The sequence below is a fragment of the Lipophrys pholis genome (assembly GCF_963383615.2).
Source record: "Lipophrys pholis genome assembly, chromosome: 14".
Lineage (NCBI taxonomy): Eukaryota > Metazoa > Chordata > Actinopteri > Blenniiformes > Blenniidae > Lipophrys > Lipophrys pholis.
Genome location: NC_137633.1, coordinates 27,712,306 through 27,736,490, shown reverse-complemented (window position 1 = coordinate 27,736,490; position 24,185 = coordinate 27,712,306). Strand labels below are relative to the sequence as shown.

Below are 24,185 nucleotides of genomic sequence, written 5' to 3'. Positions count from 1 at the left end.
TTTAGTGTCTTCAGCTCATTGTTTTTCATTTATTTTTTAAAATCTTTTTATTAGTGTTTTCACTCTTTCTTTCTTTTTTACAACAGAAGGGAAACAAACAAAAAAATGTGTGGGCGGACAGGCTTGAGAATTCAAAGGGTCATTCAATCCAATACAGGTATCAGGAAACATAATATTGATAATATCCAATCAGCCCAGTTTGCTTCTACGTCCTTCATAAACGTCCATGATTGTCTCTTCCCACCCTGAAATGAGCAATTGTATTTGATATAAATGGCACATGAGGGTGTTTCTACACATTTTCAATCCTTTAATCACACAGTGGGACCTGCTGCTGCACAAGATTATTAAACATTCATCAATGATGTTGATTATATGACCAACGCTAAAGTTTGTGATGTTAATGTTTTGGGGGGATTTGGGATTACTGTAGTTTCTTTCTTTTTTTGCTGTTATGTTGTTGTTTGCAGTTGTTTCACCTCAATTGTCTTCCTGTTTGATGTAATTCTAAAATAATGAAGAGAAGTCTCTCTGTTGTGAACAGTCTGATTGTTGACTGACCAGTTGTGACGTCTGTATTGTATATGACGATACTGCGATGATGATGAATGCAGCCCCACTGGGACGTATTTTAATCACTGCTCTATAAAGTCTACATGAGATAAAAACCATCATGGCTGCAGGTTTAAAAAGTTACAAACAAGAAGTGAAAAACTTGATGCAAAATGCAAATTCTCCAGCCCCGAGTGGGTCCGGTGCATCAGGCCCGTAATTGTTTTGGGGATAAATGAGTCCCCGGTTTTTTAACTCTTGCCGTTGTTTTGTGTTTCTCTGTGCGCCGAAACCCCCGAGAGTGAAGGAACACCTTGTATAATTAAAGTTGTATGTGTTTGTGTGTTTGGGTTTTGTCACATCAAAGAAAGTGAATCCAGGAGGGGAGACGGAACATCTCTGCTGTGTCAGCGCTTCACCGGCTTGATGGTGACAAGTGCAGGATGTGTGTGTGTGTGTGTGTGTGTGTGTGTGTGTGTGTGTGTGTGTGTGTGTGTGTGTGTGTGTGTGTGTGTGTGTGTGTGTGTGTGTGTGTGTGTGTGTGTGTGTGTGTGTGTGTGTGTGTGTGTGTGCGTGCGTGCGTGCGTGCGTGCGTGCGTGCGTGCGTGCGTGCGTGCGTGCGTGCGTGCGTGCGTGCGTGCGTGCGTGCGTGCGTGCATGCGCAGTCAGATCAGGGGAAGTACCTGTAAGCAGTGGTGTTGATCTCTTGGTTGTCAAAATGAGCGTGTAGACATGTTGGCTTAAAGCCCACCTCCACCCCCACCCCCACCTCCACCCCCAACCCCACCCCCACCCTGTCACAGTGTCGGCGCTGGCCTGGTATCTCCCCAGCCTCGCTGTGCGCTCCGGAAGCAGCTCACATCCGGCAGGCCGCGTGACAAACTCTCTGAGACGTCGTACTCTGAATTCCCTCTCTGTGCGTTTGCAATGCAGCTCTTCACACGATAAGTTTAATTCCAAAATAAGATATCCACCATTTTAAAAAAAACAACACGCTGCAGCCTCACCAATGCAAAATGATTGCCTGCCTGGAAGCAGAAGCTCACAGTGGATTAAGGTTGAATGTATTACTGAACCGCTGCGTGTTGCATATAAACGCTGCCTCTGAACATTCTTTATCTGTAATAAATGAAGACCTTTTATTTTGTTCAGATCACATCTCTCCCTGGAGGTTTTGGATGACGGGGTCTTTCGGTATCTCTCAGCCATTATTGCTTCGTTTTAGGGAGGAAAGTTTCACTTCTCAAGCTGTGCAACAAGTAGAACACTGGTAACCAGGAAGAGTGAGGAGCCCTGGAAGAAAAGGCTCCAACAAATTGCAGAAAGCAGAAAGAATATAAAAACATACATTTAAAGTACCATTCAACTTTCAGAAACATTACATCACAAGGACACAGTCACTCAGGTCTTCTTATATCTTTTTATTGTCATTACCACATGTTGCTTTAAAATACTATTGATTCATAAATTTAATTATATTTTTCCTGAACTATTCATCCATCCCTCCATCTCCTCCCTCTTCTCCGTTCCCGGGTGGTGGTGATGTCAGTCTGAGCACCGTCACCCAGATCATATTGCACCATTAAGAACCTTCCTGCAGGTGGAGAGCCCACAGGAAGGTGGAGAGCCCACAGGAAGGTGGAGAGCCCACAGGAAGGTGGAGAGCCCACAGGAAGGTGGAGAGCCCACAGGAAGGTGGCGCCCGGCATGGGACATGAACCCTCTACCTGGAGACTGAGAGTCTCATGCTCTACCTACTGAGCTCACCGGGGGCTGAACTATTCATATAATTTCTCATTTATTTTCACCTCATTTCGATCATTTGATAAATTCTGGGGCCGCTGCTCTTCAACATGTACATCAATGACCTTCCTTCCATCTGCGGTGACGTTGAGGTCTTGATGTATGCCGACGACACGCTGTTCCTCACTCACGGTTCCGATGCCAGTCTTGTGGCAGCTCAGCCGTCCAGGGCGATGAACAAAGGAACAGAGTGGCTGAAAATGTCCTGCCTCACGCTAAACAGAGAGAAAACCCTCACTATGTATTTACAAACAAAACAAAACCAAGGTGTTCTCCCTAACATTTATATGAATAGTTATTTGATTTAAAAACGTTGATGAAGTCAAATACCTAGGTGTGATCCTGGTAGGTGTGATAAAATCCTCAATGATGCTGCCCCACCCGCCCTAAAAACAAATGTACAGCAACGCCCTCAACTAACAAGCAGAGAATTAAGGTCTGTATCCAGGGTGACCGCAATATTCCCAAAAGAAGGTCTGCCTTCCCTCCATCGGCCTTTTCATATAAAGCCAAAGATGGAATGGGCTCCCAGACACTCGACAGAATAACGCAGAATATCACAGCTTCTCACGGGCAGTCAAAGACCGGCTTTTAGACCAGCAGTCCTGTTCACATTGATAGTACCAGACGGGTATCTGGCCATCAGATGGTACCCTCCTGGGTATCATCTGATGGCTACCAGATTACCAGATTGACAGTGTTATAATACACTGTACCAATAGGGTACAAATTAAATTATGGGTTATGTGGACTGGAAAAATAAAACAAAACTGTTGCACTTAATCTACTTTTGCTATTTAAATAACGCTGCTATAGACTGTAACTTGATGATATTCCACTTATATGTAACCTGCACTTTGTACTTGTATATTGCACTGATATTTATGAATTACCTTTTATCCTGTAGTTTTAATCTGTTGATGTAATTTCAGCCATGTATGTTATATGTACCTTGTAAGGACTATAGATGGAAATTAGCTTTGTGCTAAATCTGGTGCAGACATCTTTTTAATGTAACTGCACATTGTCCTTTAAATAAACTTATAAAAAAAATAAATGAATAAAAAAAATTCCACCTAAAATCTGCTTTTATGACACACACTATGACATTTCCTGTACTGAGCTGCACTGTTTGAGGTCTGGATACTGTACAGTGATGTCTGCTGCTGTCAGGTCCCGGACAACTCACCATCAAACACAGTAGATACGTCAAGCTATTTATCGAGTGCTAATCCTATTGTAAGACAAAAACAAAGAATGTAGCAGCGTCTCTCAAGGCGTCCCAACCCCGTCTGTGACTCTCGTCCCCGGGCTCATTACTTTCTGTTCAAGACTTCGACGTGGAACATCTGCTGGCAATTTTGAAGTGAAGCTGGTAGAAATGTGGCGCAGACAGCGATGCATGTGTCACACATGTTTTATATATTGCAAGTGATACAGGTGTGACATGCAACATGCATCACATGCAACATGTTGATGTGATGTATTACATCCACCAGGAGATTGACAGGCACATGCGTTACATGCATAGCATGTGTTGAATGTGTTGTGTGTGTTGGATGCGTTACAAGCGGTTGTTGGTGAGCGACGAGTTCACAGCTGGTTTTTGTGATAATATAGTGATGGACATGAGATCAACTTGGAGTGTGTGTGTGTGTTTAAAATAATTTACAGGCTCATTTGTAAATCACATGGTTCAACGTTTATTCTAGTCCCTTTTGCGGCTAGCCATTAGCTCTTAGCAGTTAGCGGCTGCCTGCTAAATTAACATGAGGGTTTATGATGTCAGCCTCTTGTGTTGATGACAATCAAAAGCTCTCGTGTTGGGGTGCGCCCCCTCAGACAAAAAACTCGGACATTTTCAAGCTGATGAATTTCGATTGAGGTCCAACATTGACATACATGTTTTAACAAGGAAACGTGGGATCTCCTGGTTCTGACTCCACAGAACCACAGAAAGGCGGATACTTTCATAAGTAAATCAAGTAGTTGTAATTGACCATACATCCATGATGTGTTTTACGTGAAATGACTGGCACGGGTTCGATCCTGGTGTGTGTTTGTGTTTCTAACCATTTCCAGTAGCAACAATTACTGTGTGAAAAATAATCCTAAATAATTGTTCCCCGCTGATCCAGAAACTTTACTGATTCCTTCCTCCTTCTCTCTGCTTTGCTCCTGCAGAGGCGCCGCCCTCGGGCATGTCCAAGAATGGATATTTCTTTCAAGAAATGGGTGAGTCTGAGCCACCACTACACACACACACACACACACACACACACACACACACACACTGAATTTTCAACATTGTTCAGTGGTTTTCCCAAGTGTTTTAAAAATGGAAAGCAAAGCAACAAATCCATAAGTCTCAGCCACAGTGTGAGCACCGCTGCAGCTCCAATAATGAGAAATAAGGCGGAGGGATGTTTTTTCACTAGTAATGTGCTCAGTGCAGAATATCCATACCAAAAGATGTGACTTAAAGATTGGAGCTGCAACACACACACACACACACACACACACACACACACACACACACACACACTGAAGCCCTCTCCCAGCCCTCACACTCCACTGCATTTGGATATAAATAATGAACTTTGCTCCGGCTGTTATGATCACGGCCGTTTCATTACCTTCAAGCCGAGGAGAGGCACCCAATTAGTATGTGCAGCACAAGCAGTCAGGACAGAATATACTTACATTGGATCTCCCGTCTCCCCCAGCCAATTATTCCCCTCCTGCACACCGATTCACTCAGCGGATTCACACCAGGCCCCCTGCTGCACAACTGCCTTTATTAGGAAGGCTTTTATCAAGATATAAAATGCAATTACAATATTCTTGGCAAGTAAGCATTACCCACCGCCGGTCGCTCGTTGTCTCTGAGCTTCAGTAGCAGGTCTGGAGGCTCCTCCGATGCTCCTGGTGATCACAGGGTCAGATTCCTGTATATTGGAAGCTGCTCCGCTGTATCAGAGCATCTGTGTCATTCTATCACACCAAACCTCACGTTTTCTCTTCACATGGAGCAGTTTGGAAGACTGTGTGTGTGTGTGTGTGTGTGTGTGTGTGTGTGTGTGTGTGTGTGTGTGTGTGTGTGTGTGTGTGTGTGTGTGTGTGTGTGTGTGTGTGTGTGTGTGTGTGTGTGTGTGTGTGTGTGTGTGTGTGTGTGTGTGTGTGTGTGTGTGTGTGTGTGTGTGTGTGATATGCGCATCAGAAAGGCAGCTGCAGAACGCTGCACATGGTTTGAGGGCTGCACATCAATCATTCAGTGTTTTCATATCAGAGACGTCTCGTCCCTCGGCTCCTGTTCCTCCTGTTCCTCCTGTTCCTCCTGTTCCTCCTGCATGTTGCACTCTTGTACTCTCCGGTCACGGTGAAGACGAGTCAGTCAGTGAGCTGGCAGCTTCAATTGATTCATTTAGTTTATGAATGACACCGTGAGAAGAGATGCTCTTTTCTTAAAATCACAATCAGCCTGATTTCTAACCACTAACTGTTTATGTAATCTTATCAATTTATTAGTATTAGAGTGTAATATTCTTGGTGAAAATAAGTATCGCATTATTTAGGGATGGACCGATACTGATACCAATATCAGCCATCTGGTCCGATACTGCATGGATTACTCATACTCGTGAAAGATCCCAGATACAACTCGGTGAGTATTACTTTATGTCATGTGTCAGCAACGTCCCTCGCAGCTCCACAGTAGACAACGAGTGATGTTGACTGTTTGGAGATTCTATAATATTAATGAGAGTGACAAAAGTCAGACAGTAAATTATGTTCTGGCAAAATATCTGAAAGAATTTGCTGGTGGTGTACAACTACCTTTCATACAACACCAGAAACTTCATCACCAGCAGAGTTGCTCGATGTCGCTCGTTAGTTTAACTGTGTAGCACGTAACTTCAAGACATGCTACATGCTACATGCTAAAGAGTTTCAGGCTCACACACCAACGATGCTACATGCTACATGCTGAACATGATTAAAGTGACGGATCCTCTCATCACCAGCAGCTCGGTCCCTCGGTCTACAGTCTACAGTAGCATAGCGCAGCGCGGAGAGAGACGCTACGGTCAGCTATGCTAATGTTGCCTGTGAGGCTGGTGGAGGTGACGTAGCATCGATAAAGGAGCTGTGCGGATGTGGAGGCGATTTGCCGCTTTCGTGTATCAGCAATTAGCTAAAGTTCAGTACTTGTACTTCAAAACGGGGTATCGGTGCATCTGTAGTTTTAATAAGTTTCCTCTTCAAATGATGCAAATGATTTCTCAGTGAAACAATAATTTCACTCTCAAGGTGATTTGAAAGTCAGAGGCGAGCCGGTGAGTCTGAGGCGTAGAGGGACGAACGAGGCGAAAGGTTCAAATAATGTCAAGTGCTGAGAGATGATCCCGCTGCAAGACAAACCCAATGAAGTGAGATGGAGGCCTCTTCGCGGATAAGGTCAGCCGATAAAGAGCATGAGTATGAGGTATTGTTCTGGTGGCATCAAGCCGATCGCGGGATGATATTTGGGAGCTCGCTGGTTACTGAGGGATCGGATTGAAGGAGGCTGCTGTGTCAGGAAGAGAGAATAGGATGAGTCACACAAACAGGCTCCAGGCTGGGTCCTGTGATGCTTTCTACCATTCACAAAAAAGCCATTACACACCAAAAAAATCCCACAAAAAGCTGCATTTACTGGCTGATTCATGAAAGGCTCGTCTTGTCTCCCTGATAAACGACTTATTTTTTCAGATATTCAATGACAAGGTGTGTTATTTTTTAGCTTTGAAGGAAATAGTGAGGTAAATAACGAGGGATAATTACTGACAGGAACATAGTTTTCACAGGTTTAATGGCAGATGGACATGTTTGATCCATTTAAAACAAACCGAGCTTCACAGTAATAGAATTATAAAGTTTACATGAAACTGAACTTTAGGCTAAAAATTTGTTGGTGGAGGAAGATGCTCTATAATCTGGATGTTAAAATGTATTTAAAAAACATTTCTTTACGTTCTGGGCTGACTTTATTTGTACTGAGAACTGCGAGTCTCGAGTCTCGAGTCTTGAGTCTTGAGTCTTGAGTCTTGAGTCTTGGGCTGTGGCGGCTCCTCTGCGCTGAGCAGCAACGAGTTGAAGTGAGTCCTCCACCCTGAAGGGGAGCCGGTGGCGTCCAGGATGTGACCCTGTGCCGTTGTGTCCCCAGAGCAGCGGGAGGCGGAGCAGGAGGAGGGCAGCGACGGCCGAGAGGAAGTACAGGACTCACCGATCGCCTGCGGAGACGATATCCACCTCTATGACAACCAGATCAGCCCCGGGCCAGGTCAGTACAGAGAGGGTGTGTGTGTGTGTGTGTGTGTGTGTGTGTGTGTGTGTGTGTGTGTGTGTGTGTGTGTGTGTGTGTGTGTGTGTGTGTGTGTGTGTGTGTGTGTGCCGGTGGTGGTGGTGGTGGTGGTTGGGGGGGGGGGGGTGTATAGCGATAGCGTCCTCAATCCTGGATTCGAACCAGGACACGTGCACGCCGCCATGTTTCTTTCTCATTGCGCTCTGCTCAGGCTTCATGCTTGAAAACGTCCCACCTGCACAGGTGTGTCGTCGTCGTGCTCGACAGTTTCACTCAAGATGAAAAGATCAAAGACCAAACTAACCCGAACCGCCGGATGACGTTTCTGACTCAGAAGGGAGAAACCCGTCGAAACATGTGAGAAAGGTCCGACTTAACGAAGTAAAGACATAATGACGCTAATTGAAGTAGCGCCGGCTGAAGTCGTCGTGACCCGCCGGTTCTGAATCTGGCTGCAGTCCCACGACAGCTGTCGACTTGACGGACGGATCCTCAGCTGCAGGTGCAGATGGTTCTGACCCCATCACCACAAACCCCATGGGTCAACGGTTCGCCGTCGCCACAGCAACAGTCACAGGTGCACCACAGGGAGAGAGAGAGGGAGAGAGAGAGAGAGTGAGGGAGAGGGCGAGAGAGAGGGAGAGAGGGCGAGGAGAGAGAGAGAGAGAGAGAGAGAGAGAGAGAGAGAGAGAGAGAGAGCGAGAGAGAGGGAGAGCAAGGGAGAGGGAGAGAGGGCGAGAGAGAGGGAGAGAGGGCGAGAGAGAGAGAGGGCGAGAGAGAGAGAGAGAGAGAGAGAGAGAGAGAGAGAGAGAGAGAGAGAGAGGAGAGAGGAGGAGAGAGAGAGAGAGGAGAGAGAGGAGAGAGAGAGAGAGAGAGAGAGAGAGAGAGAGAGAGAGAGAGAGAGAGAGAGAGAGAGAGAGAGAGAGAGACCGAGACGCCTGATCCCCTCAGAAAGTGACAGGTGACCGTGTCACTCGGGCTGATTCTCCATACATAGTAACACTTAAGGCCCCTGACAAGAAAGCAGAAGCAGTGCATGCTGGGAACAAGTTGGAAGGAGGGAAGAGAGAACCCCGCTCCCCGGGAACAGGTGCTGTGGACGTCAGGTCTGGAAGAAGAGCATAAAATACACGGCGTGATGTAAACTGTCACAGCAGAACAGATTGAATTCAGCGCTCGTCACCGTCTGACCCACCCGCAATGTTTTGGGGGGAAATTGATGTTTTCCAATAAACTTCTGTCGGTGTGACGGCTGTCGGAAAACTAGCTGGAGGAGCGAATACTTTCTTTGCTATTGGCACATTTACAAGACAACGTTTTCTAGTGAAAACAGAAAACTTCAGTTGTGCTTTGGGGTCTGTTTACACGCTCAGAGCCCTTGAAATGCTGCAACTCCATCTCCCTGGAAACGGGAAACTATTTTGAAATGCTACTGGTCCTGCACTCCACAGCTGTAGTACTGTAGTAACTAGTACTTCTGCACATGCTCATTAGAGCCAATCAGAACAAAGTCTCACACAAACTCCCAGTCCATATTCTCCTGGACTAGGTAGTTTTATTTTGACAGTCACCGTAATAACAATCCAACTTGGTGGGTTTATTTTGACAGTCACCGTAGAAACAATCCAAGTTGGTGGTTTTATTTTGACAGTCACCGTAGAAACAATCTAAGTTGGTGGTTTTATTTTGACAGTCACCGTAGAAACAATCTAAGTTGGTGGTTTTATTTTGACAGTCACCGTAGAAACAATCCAAGTTGGTGGTCTGTCCACTAGAATGTCCGTGTTCTCCTGTTGTTATTGTTTAGAGCTCATTGCTCATTGTGTGTTTGTGGTTTCATTACAAAACAAACAGCATCAACTAGTGGCCAAACATGAGAACTACATTCTTTGCTGTGTTTCTGCCGTTTCCGTGGAAACTGACATCATTTTGAAAACGTTGCTGTGTAAAGGTGAAACGTTTCTGAAACGAAAACGCAAAAACGATGCATATTCATTTAAGATGTCGCGGTGTAAACGGAGCTGACCCAGTTTACTCACTTTAATCATATTTCACATCTTGTTTCATAATGTTCATATTTTCCTGTTTACATGATGACTTTTGTTTGTCCCGACATGAAAGCTGCCAGAAAAAGATCTTATTACTATTCCTATTATTACGGAGTCATTATAGTAACAGGCTGATTCGCTGGATATATTTGGAAATTTTCTCCCTCTGATCTACATATCCCCCAATTTAAAATGTAAATTTGACCACATGGGAAATAAAATTGATCTGATGAAAGCTTTTTAACCAGCAAAACTGAAAATAAAAATGTGCAGTGATTGTCTAAATTCTAAAGGCTCACTCTGTGTAAACACACAAACTAACACTTGGCTAAATGTTGGAGGGTTTGAATTCATGAAAAGGAGCTGTTGCACTCATGGTTGTTTTAAATGTGATTTGTTTATTTTGTAATAGAAAATTCTTTTCATTTCATCTAAATTTGTGTGTTAATGAAACATTTACCTCTTTTAAATGGAACTTATCTCATTTTTAACATGAGTTCTTCCAAAAACACCGAAAATGCAGTCTGCTAACAAGGATTCAAATAAGAGCTTGAAATGTACAGTCAGCTTCCATTTTATATCAAAATGCTCATGGACTGGGTGTGTGTGCACGCGCGTTATATTTATTTATATTTTTATCTCATTCCCCCCGGTCAGTCAGCTGTGAATCCCTTTGAATAGAACAGAAATACTTTATTATTGCCAGAGGAAAATTATTTAATGGCACTGAAAAGCAAGAAAGGTGCTGTAAACATTAAGTTGATTTATATTACTTCAACTGTTCATTATGTTTATTCTCTGTACTCTGATTTTCTCCATAGGAGACATTTAAATAACATATGAGCAGACTTCCATTTCTTTATTCAAGGAAATGAGGTAAATATGTCACTGTAATGAAATGAAATTTATTATTTTTTTTCATTTCTCATTTACATTTCAGAGAACAGTTTTTAAAGGACATAACTTGGACTAGATTGGATATTCCTTTATTTGTCCCACAATTGGGGAATTTTCATTGTTGCAGCAGCAAGCGGACAGTAAAAAAGAACAAACAACAACAACAACAACAATAATAATAATAGTAATAATAATAATAGTAATAATAATGAACTAACAATTATTTTGAAACAAGATAATAACATTTGAACAAATATTAGTAAACTTGTTTTCACAGTATCCTGTTACTTTTAGAGTACCCAAGACCTTAAAGTTTGTCAAAATCTGAAAAAGGCTTTTTAATGTGCAACACAAAGAGACGCTGTCTCGGCTCAATAACTGCAGTAAAGATCTATTTTTACTCTGTTCCGGTGCATTTTCCCGTGACGAGCTGAATCACAGCCTTCAACAACTGAATCAAACATCAGACAAACTTAAAAACAAAGTCCTCGAATTAATGTGGAAAGTCATGTTTAAATCCAGTATCCCTGACAGTGATTTACAACGCTGCTGACAATACAGCGCTGCGGGGATGATGAGTTTATGTAGGCCAGCATGAAACTTAGCATCACCACAATCCCCTCTGCTTCATTTTTCTCCTCAAACCAGCGAGAAACAAGAAAAGACATCCACATATAGTATTTCATCATTTTGAGGTGAAAGCGAGCTCTTCTTTGAATGTCCAGTTTATAATTCAGTTATTTCACTTCTAGGCTTCAGAACAACTTAAAAACTTGTGTGTGAATAAGACCAGGATCCTCGTGATGTAGCTTCTACAACTTTCCACCAAATGTGCCGTTTTAAAGGTTAAAAAATCACTATTGAGCTTCTTGACTCAACAACTCATGTGTTCATGCACCTGGGAACTGGGATTGTTCCCAGTTAATACTATCCCATTTCCCAGTCGACAGTAATAAGAACAATAATAGGAGACATGGCAACACGGCCGTCTCCAGTTGTGTTGCTTTATTGCGGCGGTCCAGAAAATGTAATTTAGTTTTCACACTATGTTCATGCACATTTACTGTACAGCTGCTGTTTGTTTTCTGCCTCTAACACAACTAACAATCCTTGTGGCCGCTGCTCTAAAGCTTTACACTCACAAAAAGCTGCTTCACTGAAGTGGTGCAAAGCCTTCACGCACGAATAAAAATCAGTTAAAGTCCAGGGAGTGAGCGTATTGCTTAGCTTAGACTCTCTCTTTTGACTGTGTTCAGATGCATTTTTATCCCACTGGGAAATGGGACTTTCCCGGCTCCTGGTTACATGTCCTGCAGGTTTTAAGTGTTTCTGCTCCAACTCACCTGATGTGGGAAAAGTTTCATGAGGTTTTCATGAGGTGTGTTGGATCAGGAATGTGCTGTAGTCCATTAAACTGTAGAGTTCAGTTAGTTTTTTGGGGGGTCTTTTTTCATTTAACTTTTATTTAACCAGAAAAACCTTGTGAAGATTAAAAAGAGTCCTGGCCTGGACAGGCAGCAGCACATTAAAAATGTTTCAGACAAAATAGACAATTGTACACATAAAACATAAGAAAATGCCAATACAGTAAAACCTCTGATGTAGGGACGCCCTAAAATCCATGGGCAGGTGTCCCCTGAAGACAGGTGTCCTCTCTTCAGAGGGACGGGTCACAAGGAGAAATTGTAGGACCAGTTGCTATTGAACGAACCAAACACCAAATATGTTATGATTATTTAAAAGCACCTAACTGAATCAATACAAGATGTATACAATATAAATACACATATACATATGTATGTAAGATGTCTACAAGGCGATAATTAAATAAGATTTAATTTACTTCAGGGACCACAAACAGTCCAGTTCTATTTCATCCCTACTGACCGCCAGAGGCGGTGCTTTAGCACTGGATATCTATGTCTCATGTACACACTGGTCAAGCACCTATACCAACAAAGTCACCTGTGACCCCCGAGTGACCCCCCGGAGTCTATAAGTTCCGGTGTCACCGGTGGATCTTTTCCTTTTGAATTTATTGCACTCTTATGGTTGATTGGACGTTAGTCCCGTAAATATCGTGGAGAGAAAAACTTTGGAACGAGCTGTGGTGTCGGCAGCCCCGCGACCTTACAGGTTGGAGCTGCGAGTCTGTGTTCGCCCTCCAAGGGGCTGGATAGGACGCCAAGATACGATATCGCACAACCGGCTTGTTTCCGTGTGTTACCTTGACCACGGTTAGCCAAAGTTAGCAGCAGTCCACTCCAGGCCAGGTCAGTGTTTGCCCGGCTTCGGCTGCCGCTTATGTTGTTTTGTCTGCAGTTAGCAGTAGTGTCTTCACTCCAGCTAAAGAGGCGATTACAGTCGGTATTTGTCACGGCTTCGATTGTCACTTTACTTTCGATACAGCAGCGTGTAGTTAGCAGCAGTGCTCCTGCTCACGCTAACGAAGCGCTTAGAGCCCACACAGTTTTCGCAGCTCAGGCGGTGTTTTCCATTTAGCCAGTGTGGCTAGCACGTCGTTAGTGGCAGTGCTCACGCTCGAACGTCAGGATTACCATCATCCACCACCCGGCGAAAGCCCTGGCTCTGAGCCAGGAGTTGTCCTCACTCCTGGCCAAGGGTGCCATCAAGCCCGTAGACCCCCTGCTGCAACCAGGGGGATTCTACTCAAATTCTTTTCTGGTCCCAAAGAAGGACGGCAGCCTTCGACCAGTATTGGACCTGAGACGACTCAACAGGCCCCTGAAAGTACTGCCGTTTTGTATGCTCACCGCAGGAGAGGTCCAGCGCGCAATCATCAAGGGGGAATGGTTCACACTGGTGGACCTTCAAGATGCCTATTTCCATGTGCCCATTGCACCACACCACAGGCAGTTTCTGAGGTTTGCCTTCTTGGGGCGCCACTATCAGTTCATGGTGCTGCCCTTCGGACTGTCCCTTACCCCCCGGGTCTTCATTCGGTATGTGGCTGCTGCCCTCGCTCTTCTGCAAGCAGACGGGCTGAAGGTTTTACCCTTCCTCGACAACAGGCCTGTCTGTGGGCACTCTCGCGCTCAGGTAGCCAAAGACTCAGCCCGGCTTTTGACACTTGACCCATGTGTTCCGCCTGGGGCTAAGGGTGAACATGAAGAAGAGCTGTCTGGATCCCTCCTAGCGGGTTACATATCTAGGTCACCATGACGGCAAGCTTGGTAGCCGAGCGGGTAGACGACATCCTCTCCTCCCGGTCCCATTTCAGGGTAGGCACGACATTGTCTTACGTTCAGTTCCTGCGCCTCGCAGGCAAACTGACAGCGGCATCACGGGTCATCCCCCTGGGCCTGTTGGCTCCTCGGCCTTTCCAGATATGAATCAACAGCCTCCACCTGGATGCCGGGTTACACAGGCATCAGAGGGTCAAGGTTACTTGGAGGTGCGCCAGATCTCTAACCCCGTGGGGAGAGAGGTCATTTCTGGCGAAGGGGGTCGCCCTGTGCGCAATTCCGTCTCGAAGAGAGACGGTGATGGTGGATGCTTGCGCGGCAGGTTGGGGCGCCGTCCAGCTCACACAAACACAGCAGATTCTGAATGCAGCTCCTATGATCCAATATTCAAATGAGGAAAATCAAGGAGGAGCTAGAAACTTTGAATACTGAAGGTTTCTGGACCGACCAGACCAGGAGGAGGAGATGAAAAGCTGAATAATATGACCTCTTTCATATTAATGACAATGACTCATAGTCCGACATGCTAACTACATACAGTAGTTTTCTGCATTTCTGCTGTTGCCGTGGAAACAGACATCGTTTTTAAAAATTAGCTTGTAAACATGAAACTTTTCTGAAACAAAAACACAAAAACGATGACTTATCAGTTGAAACGTCGTGTGGAGGAGTCCTATCAGAGACAGTCGTGGCAGCGTTAACGATGTTCTGAGGAGTGAAGTCGAGCTGTGGCGTGTAATCGTCTCCTCGCTCAGTGTCAATCAGCGACTCGCCTCCCCGGGCTGCAGGACGCTCCTCAGGGTTCTCGCTGCTGTCATCAGGCAGAACGTCTCACATGCAGGTGTGGAGTGTTTGTCATGCCCAGCCGTGCCTGCACACACACACACACACACACACACACACACACACACACACACACACACACACACACACACACACACACACGCTTCCAGTGCATTATTCATTGACAGCACGGCTGAATGTTGATTAGTGGGTTTTGTTTTTGCCCCCCCGCCCATCACATGACTCTGATCCCGGTATCATCAGCTGTTTTGCGTGCCTGTTCTTGCTTCTAATTTCTGTCACAAATTATTATGTTATTTATGTTATTCTGCATCAGCAGATCAGAGTGGGAGACGTCCAGCTTGTCAAATCAATGTGAGACTGTGAGCAGGAGCTCTAATCAGACACTGTCCGGATAAATAAGCAGCGGTTTGGAAAAGCAAATAGCTGAGTGATTACATCAGACCAAGAGACAGCAGCTCCCACCGTAATCTAATTTCAATAACATCTGTCTGCTGTAATTAATTCATTCCTCACCCTATATTTAACGGGGACTTTCTCTCATGAAGAAATGTAGTCGTGCTTTAAATTCTGGTCTCCTGCCAGCCGGCTTTCTGGGACACGATTCAGTCCTGACCTTTATGATACTGCGCCTGTTGGATATTTAACTCCCCCATAGTGGCCCTGATATACATTATAATAGCTTTTAGCATTTAAACAGATAGAATGGATTGCAGTACCGAGGTTCATGTCTCAGAAACGGCAGCAGAAAAGACGCCACCAAAAGAGGACAACAGGCTGCCAGAGCAACAGAGAAAATCTGACTGCTCCAATGAGATGAGACAGAACAAACCCTGATAAAATGAGTCAGTCATTTCCACGGGGGGTTTCAAGAAATAAATATCCAGAATTCAGTCACATTCAGCCTCACTAGCTTTATTCTGCAATATTTCTGACTTGAGCTTCCCACAAAACACCACAGATAAAGCCATTCATATTAAAAATGTTATTGGTAGCTGTAATCGTTCTTGGTCTCCTCCAGTCGTGATCCCGGCGTCAGACACGAGGAAAAACCCACAGCGTGATTTCACTTCACTTCAACTGATGCAGTCCGAGAGACGCAAAGCAAAACCCAGCAAACAGCCTGTTTTATTTTCACATGATGATTTCTCACAGTTCAGAGGATGAAGGGAGTGTAAAGGTTGATTTATGAACACGTAATGAGCCGCCTCTGTAAAACAGGAAGCATCAAAAGCTCCTGCAGAAACAATAACGATTTCAAACAAATAAACAATTGTGAAAACAATGAAGCTCTCACGGTCATCTGACATACTAACGTCAATCTAACAGACAAGAAATACACAATCAAGATGAAATACGATGAGATCAGAATATACATTTTAATTGAGCAGTTGTGCATGATGCAACAAATTATTTTTAAACAAAGTGCTCCGTCTCCGTGGAAAACTGGGAAAGCACAACTTTCTGAAACACTGCGCATGTGGGAGCAGCATTTCAGCCGTAGACACAGAGGTGGAGTGGGAGCAATTCACAAAAGTTTTATTTTCCGTGATGCTGATCGACGTTGTCATGGAAACGGACACACAATCAAAGTTTTGCATTTTCAATTGGAATTGTTGCCGTCTAAATAATTACCTTTGCCAATGAAAGTTGCACTCAGAAGTTGGTCTGAGTGCATTTATTTATTTATTTTATTTAATCATTGGTTTGTATGTATCTATGAATTTTACCGACTTTTTGCAAAAAACATTACCCTGAATTGTATGAAATTTTCTGGGATGATTTGTCGTCTCCCAAGAACCAATTGATTAGTTGTTTTCCCGTTAACGACTAACGCTTTCTGAACAAATCCCCGAAAATACAAAGCGGATGAGAGAAGCATCAGATCAAAGGGGATCAGCGTCTGTTGCCATGGAGACGCTCCCTGCTCAGTGTTTCACACCTACCTGGTTACCATTGATATGAGCTAACAGCTATCATGCTAACGATGCTAACTTGGTTTCCCGTTGGCGAAGATCTGCACTCTACCGAGTGTATCTCTACTTTTATCATTACTTTCATAAAAGGCACTGATGGAAACTTATTTTTACATCGTACGCTGCTGATTTTCTGAAAAAACCCGATTTAACCTTAAACAATTACCCCCATCAGATTAAACCATTTAAGTATATGTGAACTTTCAACAACCTGAACAACTGACTTTCTATTAGCATCGTCTGTGTCTCACTCTGTGTTATATTATATTATCTTTATCAACAAAGAACGTATTAAAGTCAATGTCGTACACGGATTTATGCAGATATGCTAATACGAGCTTATTATTTATAATATAATTCGATATGTTATTCAATAAAATATAGGATTCATTAGTGTTAAATCTGAGGTCAAGTTGCTGGTTTCAGCTCCGCCTGTACAGAATAACTCCCATCAGCGAGAGTCCTAATCTTATCTAATACTTGTTTCATTTGTGTCTCATTTGTGTAATTTAGCTGCACACACGTCCTCACAGTGTCTGTGGTGTTGTTGCTTCAGAGCTGCTCTCTGCCCGAGATGTGAAAGAGTGAGATTGATTGCAGTTATTGAAGCCAAATTAGAAATTGAGGAGTTTGGCCAAAGTGTTACGAGCTCGTAATAAACAGACGTGTTTGGTGTCTACTTGTGTCATTTTACTGCTCTGACATCATCTTATCCATTGTTCCGTCCTCACAGAAACTTTGTCATAAAGCTGTCAGATGCCCTCTCCATAAATAGAATTGATATCATGATTAGATTTCTGCCAGCACTGGGCTTGCTTCCATTTGGGTTCAATCAATTTGACTGAATGCTGAAGTGGAAAAGTCATGTGGAAGGACAGACGCCTCCGACACTGGAAACATGAGGATTTAGGGTTTGACCGAGGCTCAACTCGACCTTGACAGCCCAGCGTGAGATTTGTTTAATATCGATGCAGAAAATCAGCTTTTCGCCTCCGAAGCTCGTTGGAATGTGATCGTACTGAATTATTTGTTGGTGAATTGTAAATGAAGCAAACCTTGGCGTAGTTCTTCAGGTGTTGTTAAGATCTTGGTAACATTGGAAGCTTTCTGGAGGCTTTTAGTCGAGACACGGTTTGATGAATAAAATACAGCGAATCCATAATAATTCCTTTGACAAGAAGCGACAGAAAACAAGACTCAAATTTCACGACATCACCAAATATTCAGATTCTCTAACTTTGTGATTTAACCTTGAAGTCTGTTGATGTTTCTCATAACCTGTAACAGTCATCAGCATAGAAATCACACAAACATTGACTTTATTGATGAATCTCCTGAATATCATCAGTTTATTCGATGTAAAGTGTTTCCTGTGTATGTCGAACGTCGATGTGTTTATATTATACACGGCTGTCGTCGCAGTTGCAGAAACATCAACTGTTTCAATAATGAAACCAACTTTTTCACTTCTTGTTTCTGTCCTGCAGCAGCAGCGTCGTCCCTCATAGTGAAGTTATACTCAGAAAAAACTTGTTGCTCGGAGAATTACCATTTCACCAGAATCTGCTCTGACTTTTCAGAAAACATTTTCGCTTTTCCTCCTCTGCAAACTTAAGTTCCCATTCAAGCTTGATTGTAAACATTTGTAGGATATTTCAATTGTTTGCTAAAGCCTGAAGTGTACTTCTGATACGCAACCAGGCAATATGATCAATGAAGCGTAAACAACTAGTGTGGCTGTCCTGGTCGGATTAGCAGGATCGTGGTGGAACTCGTTGTTTTTCAACTGATTAGCAAGCAGCATTTGTTTTTTTAATGTCAGCTACCGTGAACTGAATGCTGTTTGTGAAATAAACGTGCCGTAGCATCAACGGCGGCTAACATTTTAGCTCTGTGGGAATATTTCACGGTAGAAAGTGAAATCAGTCCAAATGGCCTCCTGTAATGTCTGCAATATCAGCGATTCAAGAAGTGGAAGCATCAGAGCTTCGTTCTTTACCACCGGTTTGATTCGTTGTCTAAAACTAAAGCGAGTGTTTCAGAAAACGACTGAAGCTGTACGACAAATTCTGATCGTTACTTCCACACAAACAAGCGTCAAACATCACTTTGCGTCATTATCTTCACTGACTTTAGTTGGACTGAACCTGTTTCAGGTTTGTTATGAATATATTCAACAGTCATCAGCGTATAAACATATATTCTGATCCCGACCATGCTTTAATATTATCATTATCATTTATTTTCATTAGCCTGTGTCTGGACCAGGACCGAGGAGCACTTAGTTTGGGTTGAAGATGCTTCCCATCACACAGTAATTCAGTGAACCTCAGTCTGCCACCTCCGACCCCTCCGTGACTCAAACACGTCGTCCCACTCTCACATTACGTAACTCCTCCGGCTGGCTGAACATAATTAACGGTCCTGGTGCCACGCTGATCAAATAAGAAATCAGGAAGGGAAACCATCCTGTGTCACATTTTAACACATCTTCTTCCTAATCCTTAAACCCTGACATTCGGCAGGATTACTTTAAGCCACACGGTATACGGAGACGTACAGAGGCCATTAGACGGAGGTGATCATTGGGGACGAGGTAATCTTATATGAATATATGAATATCTCCTTACGGCTATAGCCTGACAGCAATTAGAGCTGCAGCTCGTTCTCCCTTCTGGGAGAGGATCAGCCCAGCCCTGCGCTTTTTGATTGTGAGGCTTTGATGAACCAAATCCACTGCACACGACACGTGCCCCCCGCCATAGTCTCCTCGTAGAGAGGCAGGGTTTGGGGCTCTCGCCTGCTTGCTTTATTCCTTTGCTGCCTGCAGGGTTTCAGAACAGAAAGGTGTTTGGAGCGGCGATCAAAGCCCTTAACTGCAGCCTCACACTCGCACATGTTCACTTGTAGCCGGATTATTGATATTACGATATCTCGGTGCTTTCCTTGGGCTTATTGGCTTGTTAAAGGGGGGTTTTCTTGCTTTGCCATTACTGGAGGGAGGAGTTAAGCCCTGATTGATTTCCACAGTGCATCACACGGAGCGGGGAAGGAAAGCCCATGGTAACCTAATAACGTCCTTCCCACAGTAAACGGCGAGAACTGAGTTATGTAACGCTGGTGGCGGACGGTTTTATGAGAGTCAGCAGGCTGCGGGACTGAAGTGTGAGGAAAACCTCGTTCCCTGGTTTGTCCCCATATTGTTTTCTGACATAAAAGGTTTTTCCTCTCTGAGCGCTGAGAAAATCCAAACCTTTGTGCTTCATCCGAGCGCTCGCCTCGGCTCCACACACACCGAGTGTATTAAAGCTTTATCAGAGGAGAATTTTCAATCCCTGCATTCACAGACGTGCCTCTTGACGTTTTATCCACAATTAGAAAAGGAGTCTCAGGCTGGTCTTTTCTCTAAATGCTGACACAGTATTTCATAATTCCCCCTATTGTTAATGAAATGTTTGTCAGAAAAGCTTTTAACTGCAAATACAAAACAATATAATGAATGAATTTGCATTAAAACATTACCTGGTAATGCTGAACCTTCAACAAAGGCAATGCTGGCATTTTGTCAGAAAAGCTCCAGTTACATGAATAATATCAATCCTTTATTTACTGCAAATTCTCAAGTAAAGTACTTTAAAGATATTTTAGAATGAAAATGACAGCACACGTCCGACACGTTGGATTTCAAATGATTAAGCTCCTCAGTAGAACCTTTGAGTTTAGAAACTATTGTTCCTCCGATTCACTAAAACCAGGATTTAAGTCAAAGTTGCAACATTTTCTTGCTCCTTTGCTTTATTCAACAGAAGAAAGTCTCACAACTTCTCTAAATACTGATTTTTACACAGAAGTGTTAAACAAAAGTAATTTTAAGATTACATTAACTCCTCAGGCAGAAATGACGTCAATGATTACAACATTTCAGACAAGATAACGATCACGAGTCCTGATGTACAGCGGTCATGTTCACTCCTGCTTGATTAATCATTTATTACGACCGTCAACACCTGAAATCAAAAGCTGTGGAATAAATCATGTGAGCATGAATATGCGACAAGCCAGATGGAAAAAACTGCAACGCGGTACAATAAGAGAGCTAAGTTAATAAAGGCAAGGGCAGATGGTAACCCAATGACTTGATTGGATATCCCACCAGAAATACGCCTCAAACTGACTTGGTTCTGAACGCTGTGCCAGACTTTGGGCTCGGATCACCGACTGATTCAACTTTCATAGAGTTTTGGGTGTCCGTTTACTCAACAACGGTGCTTGAAGCCGCTGAAAAAACACAGTTTTTGAGAACGACTCGTCACCACATAGACGGCAGAAGCGATGCTACTTGTTGTTAATGTCCATCTACTGAGCGTGTGCAGAAGAACTAGTTTCTATGGTTGCGATGCGCAGGACCAGGCGAGTTTCCAGTGACTCTGGGCAACATTGTCGCGTTAATGGACTCCCGAAACACAACAAAAAGTTTTCACTTGAAATCGTTGTGGCGTAAACGAGCCCTTGCAGTAACACAGAGACTTTAAAAGAAACATTTTAATGTCTCTTTTTATGGGATTTCAAAATGCTAAATATTTAGATGGCAAGACACCATGAAGGAAGCTGCTGGAAAAAAAAAAAATGCCTGAACTTTATGATTAAAAAAACACTGTGACATGATAATGAATTGTGCAGGAAGTAAAAAAGTGCATTGCATGCAAACATGGTAAAATTATTCCCACAGTGAAGCATGGTTGAAGAAGCATTGTTAGGTAAAAAATATGGTACAAGAATGTTGAGTATAACATCTAAATTGTCTGTTTATTCATTAAAAGCTTTTTATTATAATTGAAGAATCATTTTAATTGAAAATTGGACACATTTGACCCACTTTGGAGTTAAATTTAGAAACGTGAACTCGTGCCTGCAGTACTCCAAAGTGCCACCAGGAGTGCTGAAGCTTCCAATGAACACTGTTAAATGAAGTCACCTGCCCGTTCTAAAGAAATGTGCTCTGACATATTTTTTTCTCATGAAATGTCTCAGTGCAGCGCACTAATTGTTGTGGGGTTTTCTTTTCCTCAGATGCTGACGACTCCGGTTGTGTCCTGCTCAACACATCAAGAAAGGTAGGCCTGAATACTCATCACCTGGCAAGAAATGAGAAAGTTACTGATGAGATCTTCGATACAGAATAAGTCATTTTCTTCAGGAACTGGCCACATCACCGCTAATGAGTCCAGCCATTTATCAACATGCGTAATTTGAATTCAGATGGTAACAGCTCTGCAAAGGAAATCTGATTTACTAACAAGATTTAAATTACACATCAATAATTTCGTGGCAGGAGCCATGAAAAGATGTGAGAACCCATAGGAGTTACACAAATATGATCACAACTTTGGCATCGACTCCTTTTGAGCCTGATGAATGCTGATGAGCACAAGAGCTACAGAAAAAATGTTGATCCACAGAAACATAGAAAAACGTTAGGCTGAAATTAAGATGAAATACTAGATTTAGATTCAGGTAGAGAATCCTGTTTGGAGCCAGTCGGCATTATACTAAAGAGGATTTATCTATAAATGACGCACACCCGAGACTCATGTTTCATGGTATTTAATGTTGAAAACCTTGCTGCAAGGTTCCTTCTTCTATTCTCCTACACATTGTAATAACGCACAGTTCCACGCTGCACTCCTGAAGGAGACGGACGCTGGTAAACCAATCCAATCCAGGACGATTGAATACCTCTCCTGTCAGTTTCTCTGTTCATCTCTTCACGACAAATTCTGCGTCAATCCTCCACATGCACGCTTGGTCCCAGTTATTGTTGCAGAGAGATGAAGCAGATCGCAACTGACATTGGAAGAGAAGCAGAAACACCCTGGAGAGGTTTCTGCTTCATCTTATTGCAGACACAGAGACGCTCACACGCACACACAGCGACCAATCAAAATACCTGCAATGTCTGTTGATGTTGGTTGAAGCTGGTGAAAACCAGAGAGAACATGCAACTTCCACGCAGAGACAAGTTCTCACCACTGCTTCATGCTGCCCTTGACTGCAGGGAGAACGTGCACATTCAGGCCACATTTACACGCAGTCGGGTATCTCCAAAAACGGATATCTCCCCCTCTACATTTTCAGAAATAGCATCCACGCCAGATCGTTTAAAAAAAGTATTTACAAAACTTACGCATAAAAACCTGGTTAAGAGCTCCTGTGAACTACATGTCAGACCTGTAGGGGGCAGTGTGACGAGAAGCATGAAGCCATGCTAGCCAATCACAATCCTGGAAGAGGTCTTAAAATACAATTATCAACCAATTCAGTCAGGTCACTCCCTCACTGAGCCACTATCAACTAGTTATGCATGTAAAACAGACCGAATCCCTGAAGCAACCCAGTGAAGGCCCAGGGGAACATGCAAACTTCACACAGAAAGGTCCAGATGGTGGGCAAAGCCAAACCAGGTTCTACCCAGTTCTACCCTCTGCAGCGCTGAGCCACATACCACTGGAGCTATATTTCTAAAATAAGTAAGAATATGCATTGGGTCTTTGTATGAAAGCACACACACACACACACACACACACACACACACACACACACACACACACACACACACACACACACACACACACACACACACACACACACACACACACACACACACACACACACACACACACACACACACACACACACACACACACCACAGTCTTCCAAACTGCTCCATGTGAAGAGAAAACGTGAGGTGACTGTCAAAATAAAACTACCAAGTTGGATTGTTATTACACTGACTGTCAAAATAAAACTACCAAGTTGGATTGTTATTACAGTGACTGTCAAAATAAAACTACCAAGTTGGATTGTTATTACATTGACTGTCAAAATAAAACTAGTCCAGGAGAATATGGACTGGGAGTCATGACACCACGGAGGAAACATGATTCTGATTGGCTCGACTGAGCATGTGCACCACTCCTAGTTCCTATGGCCGTGGTGCTCATGTACATTAGCAGCGTTTCGGCTGTTTCTGTGGAGTCCAATTGTTGCCAAAGTGCATTTTCCTTGTTTCCACAGAGAAGGAGACAAAGCATTTTCTAAAAGTTCCACCTCAGGAGTCGAGCCCAGAGCCCCAAAAGCAATGAAAATGTGTTGCACTTTCGAATGACATCGGGAAATACTAGTGACTACGGTCATGGTGACCAGGACAAGGACCAGGAGTGGGAGCAGGACCAGAATCAGGATCAGGATCAGGACAAGGACTGGGAGCAGGACCAGGACCAGGATCGGGACCAGGAGCTGGACCGGGAGTGGGAGCAGGATCGGGAGTGGGAGCTGGAGCAGGAGCAGGACAAGGACCAGGAGTGGGAGCAGAACAAGGACCAGGACAAGGATCAGGAGTGGGAGTGGGAGCAGGACCAGCATCAGGATCAGGACAAGGACCGGGAGCAGGACCAGGACCAGCACCAGGACCGGGACAAAGACCAGGAGCAGGACAAAGACCAGGAGCAATGTTTCTGCCATCTACAAGTCCCTGTATAAAAGTCCCTGGAGAACA

The 24,185-nt window shown here is 43.8% G+C and overlaps 1 protein-coding gene across 2 annotated transcripts in view; it reads left to right on the top strand.

Annotated features, from left to right (window-relative positions):
• slc4a11 (solute carrier family 4 member 11) overlaps window positions 1-24,185 on the top strand; it is a 126,499-nt gene that overhangs the window by 28,458 nt on the left and 73,856 nt on the right. For both annotated transcript variants that reach the window (XM_080480041.1, XM_080480040.1), the window contains exons 2-4: window positions 4,540-4,590; window positions 7,562-7,678; window positions 21,701-21,744. In XM_080480041.1, coding sequence (XP_080336167.1) covers window positions 4,540-4,590; window positions 7,562-7,678; window positions 21,701-21,744 — 212 coding nt within the window. The remainder of the gene's footprint in view (window positions 1-4,539; window positions 4,591-7,561; window positions 7,679-21,700; window positions 21,745-24,185) is intronic.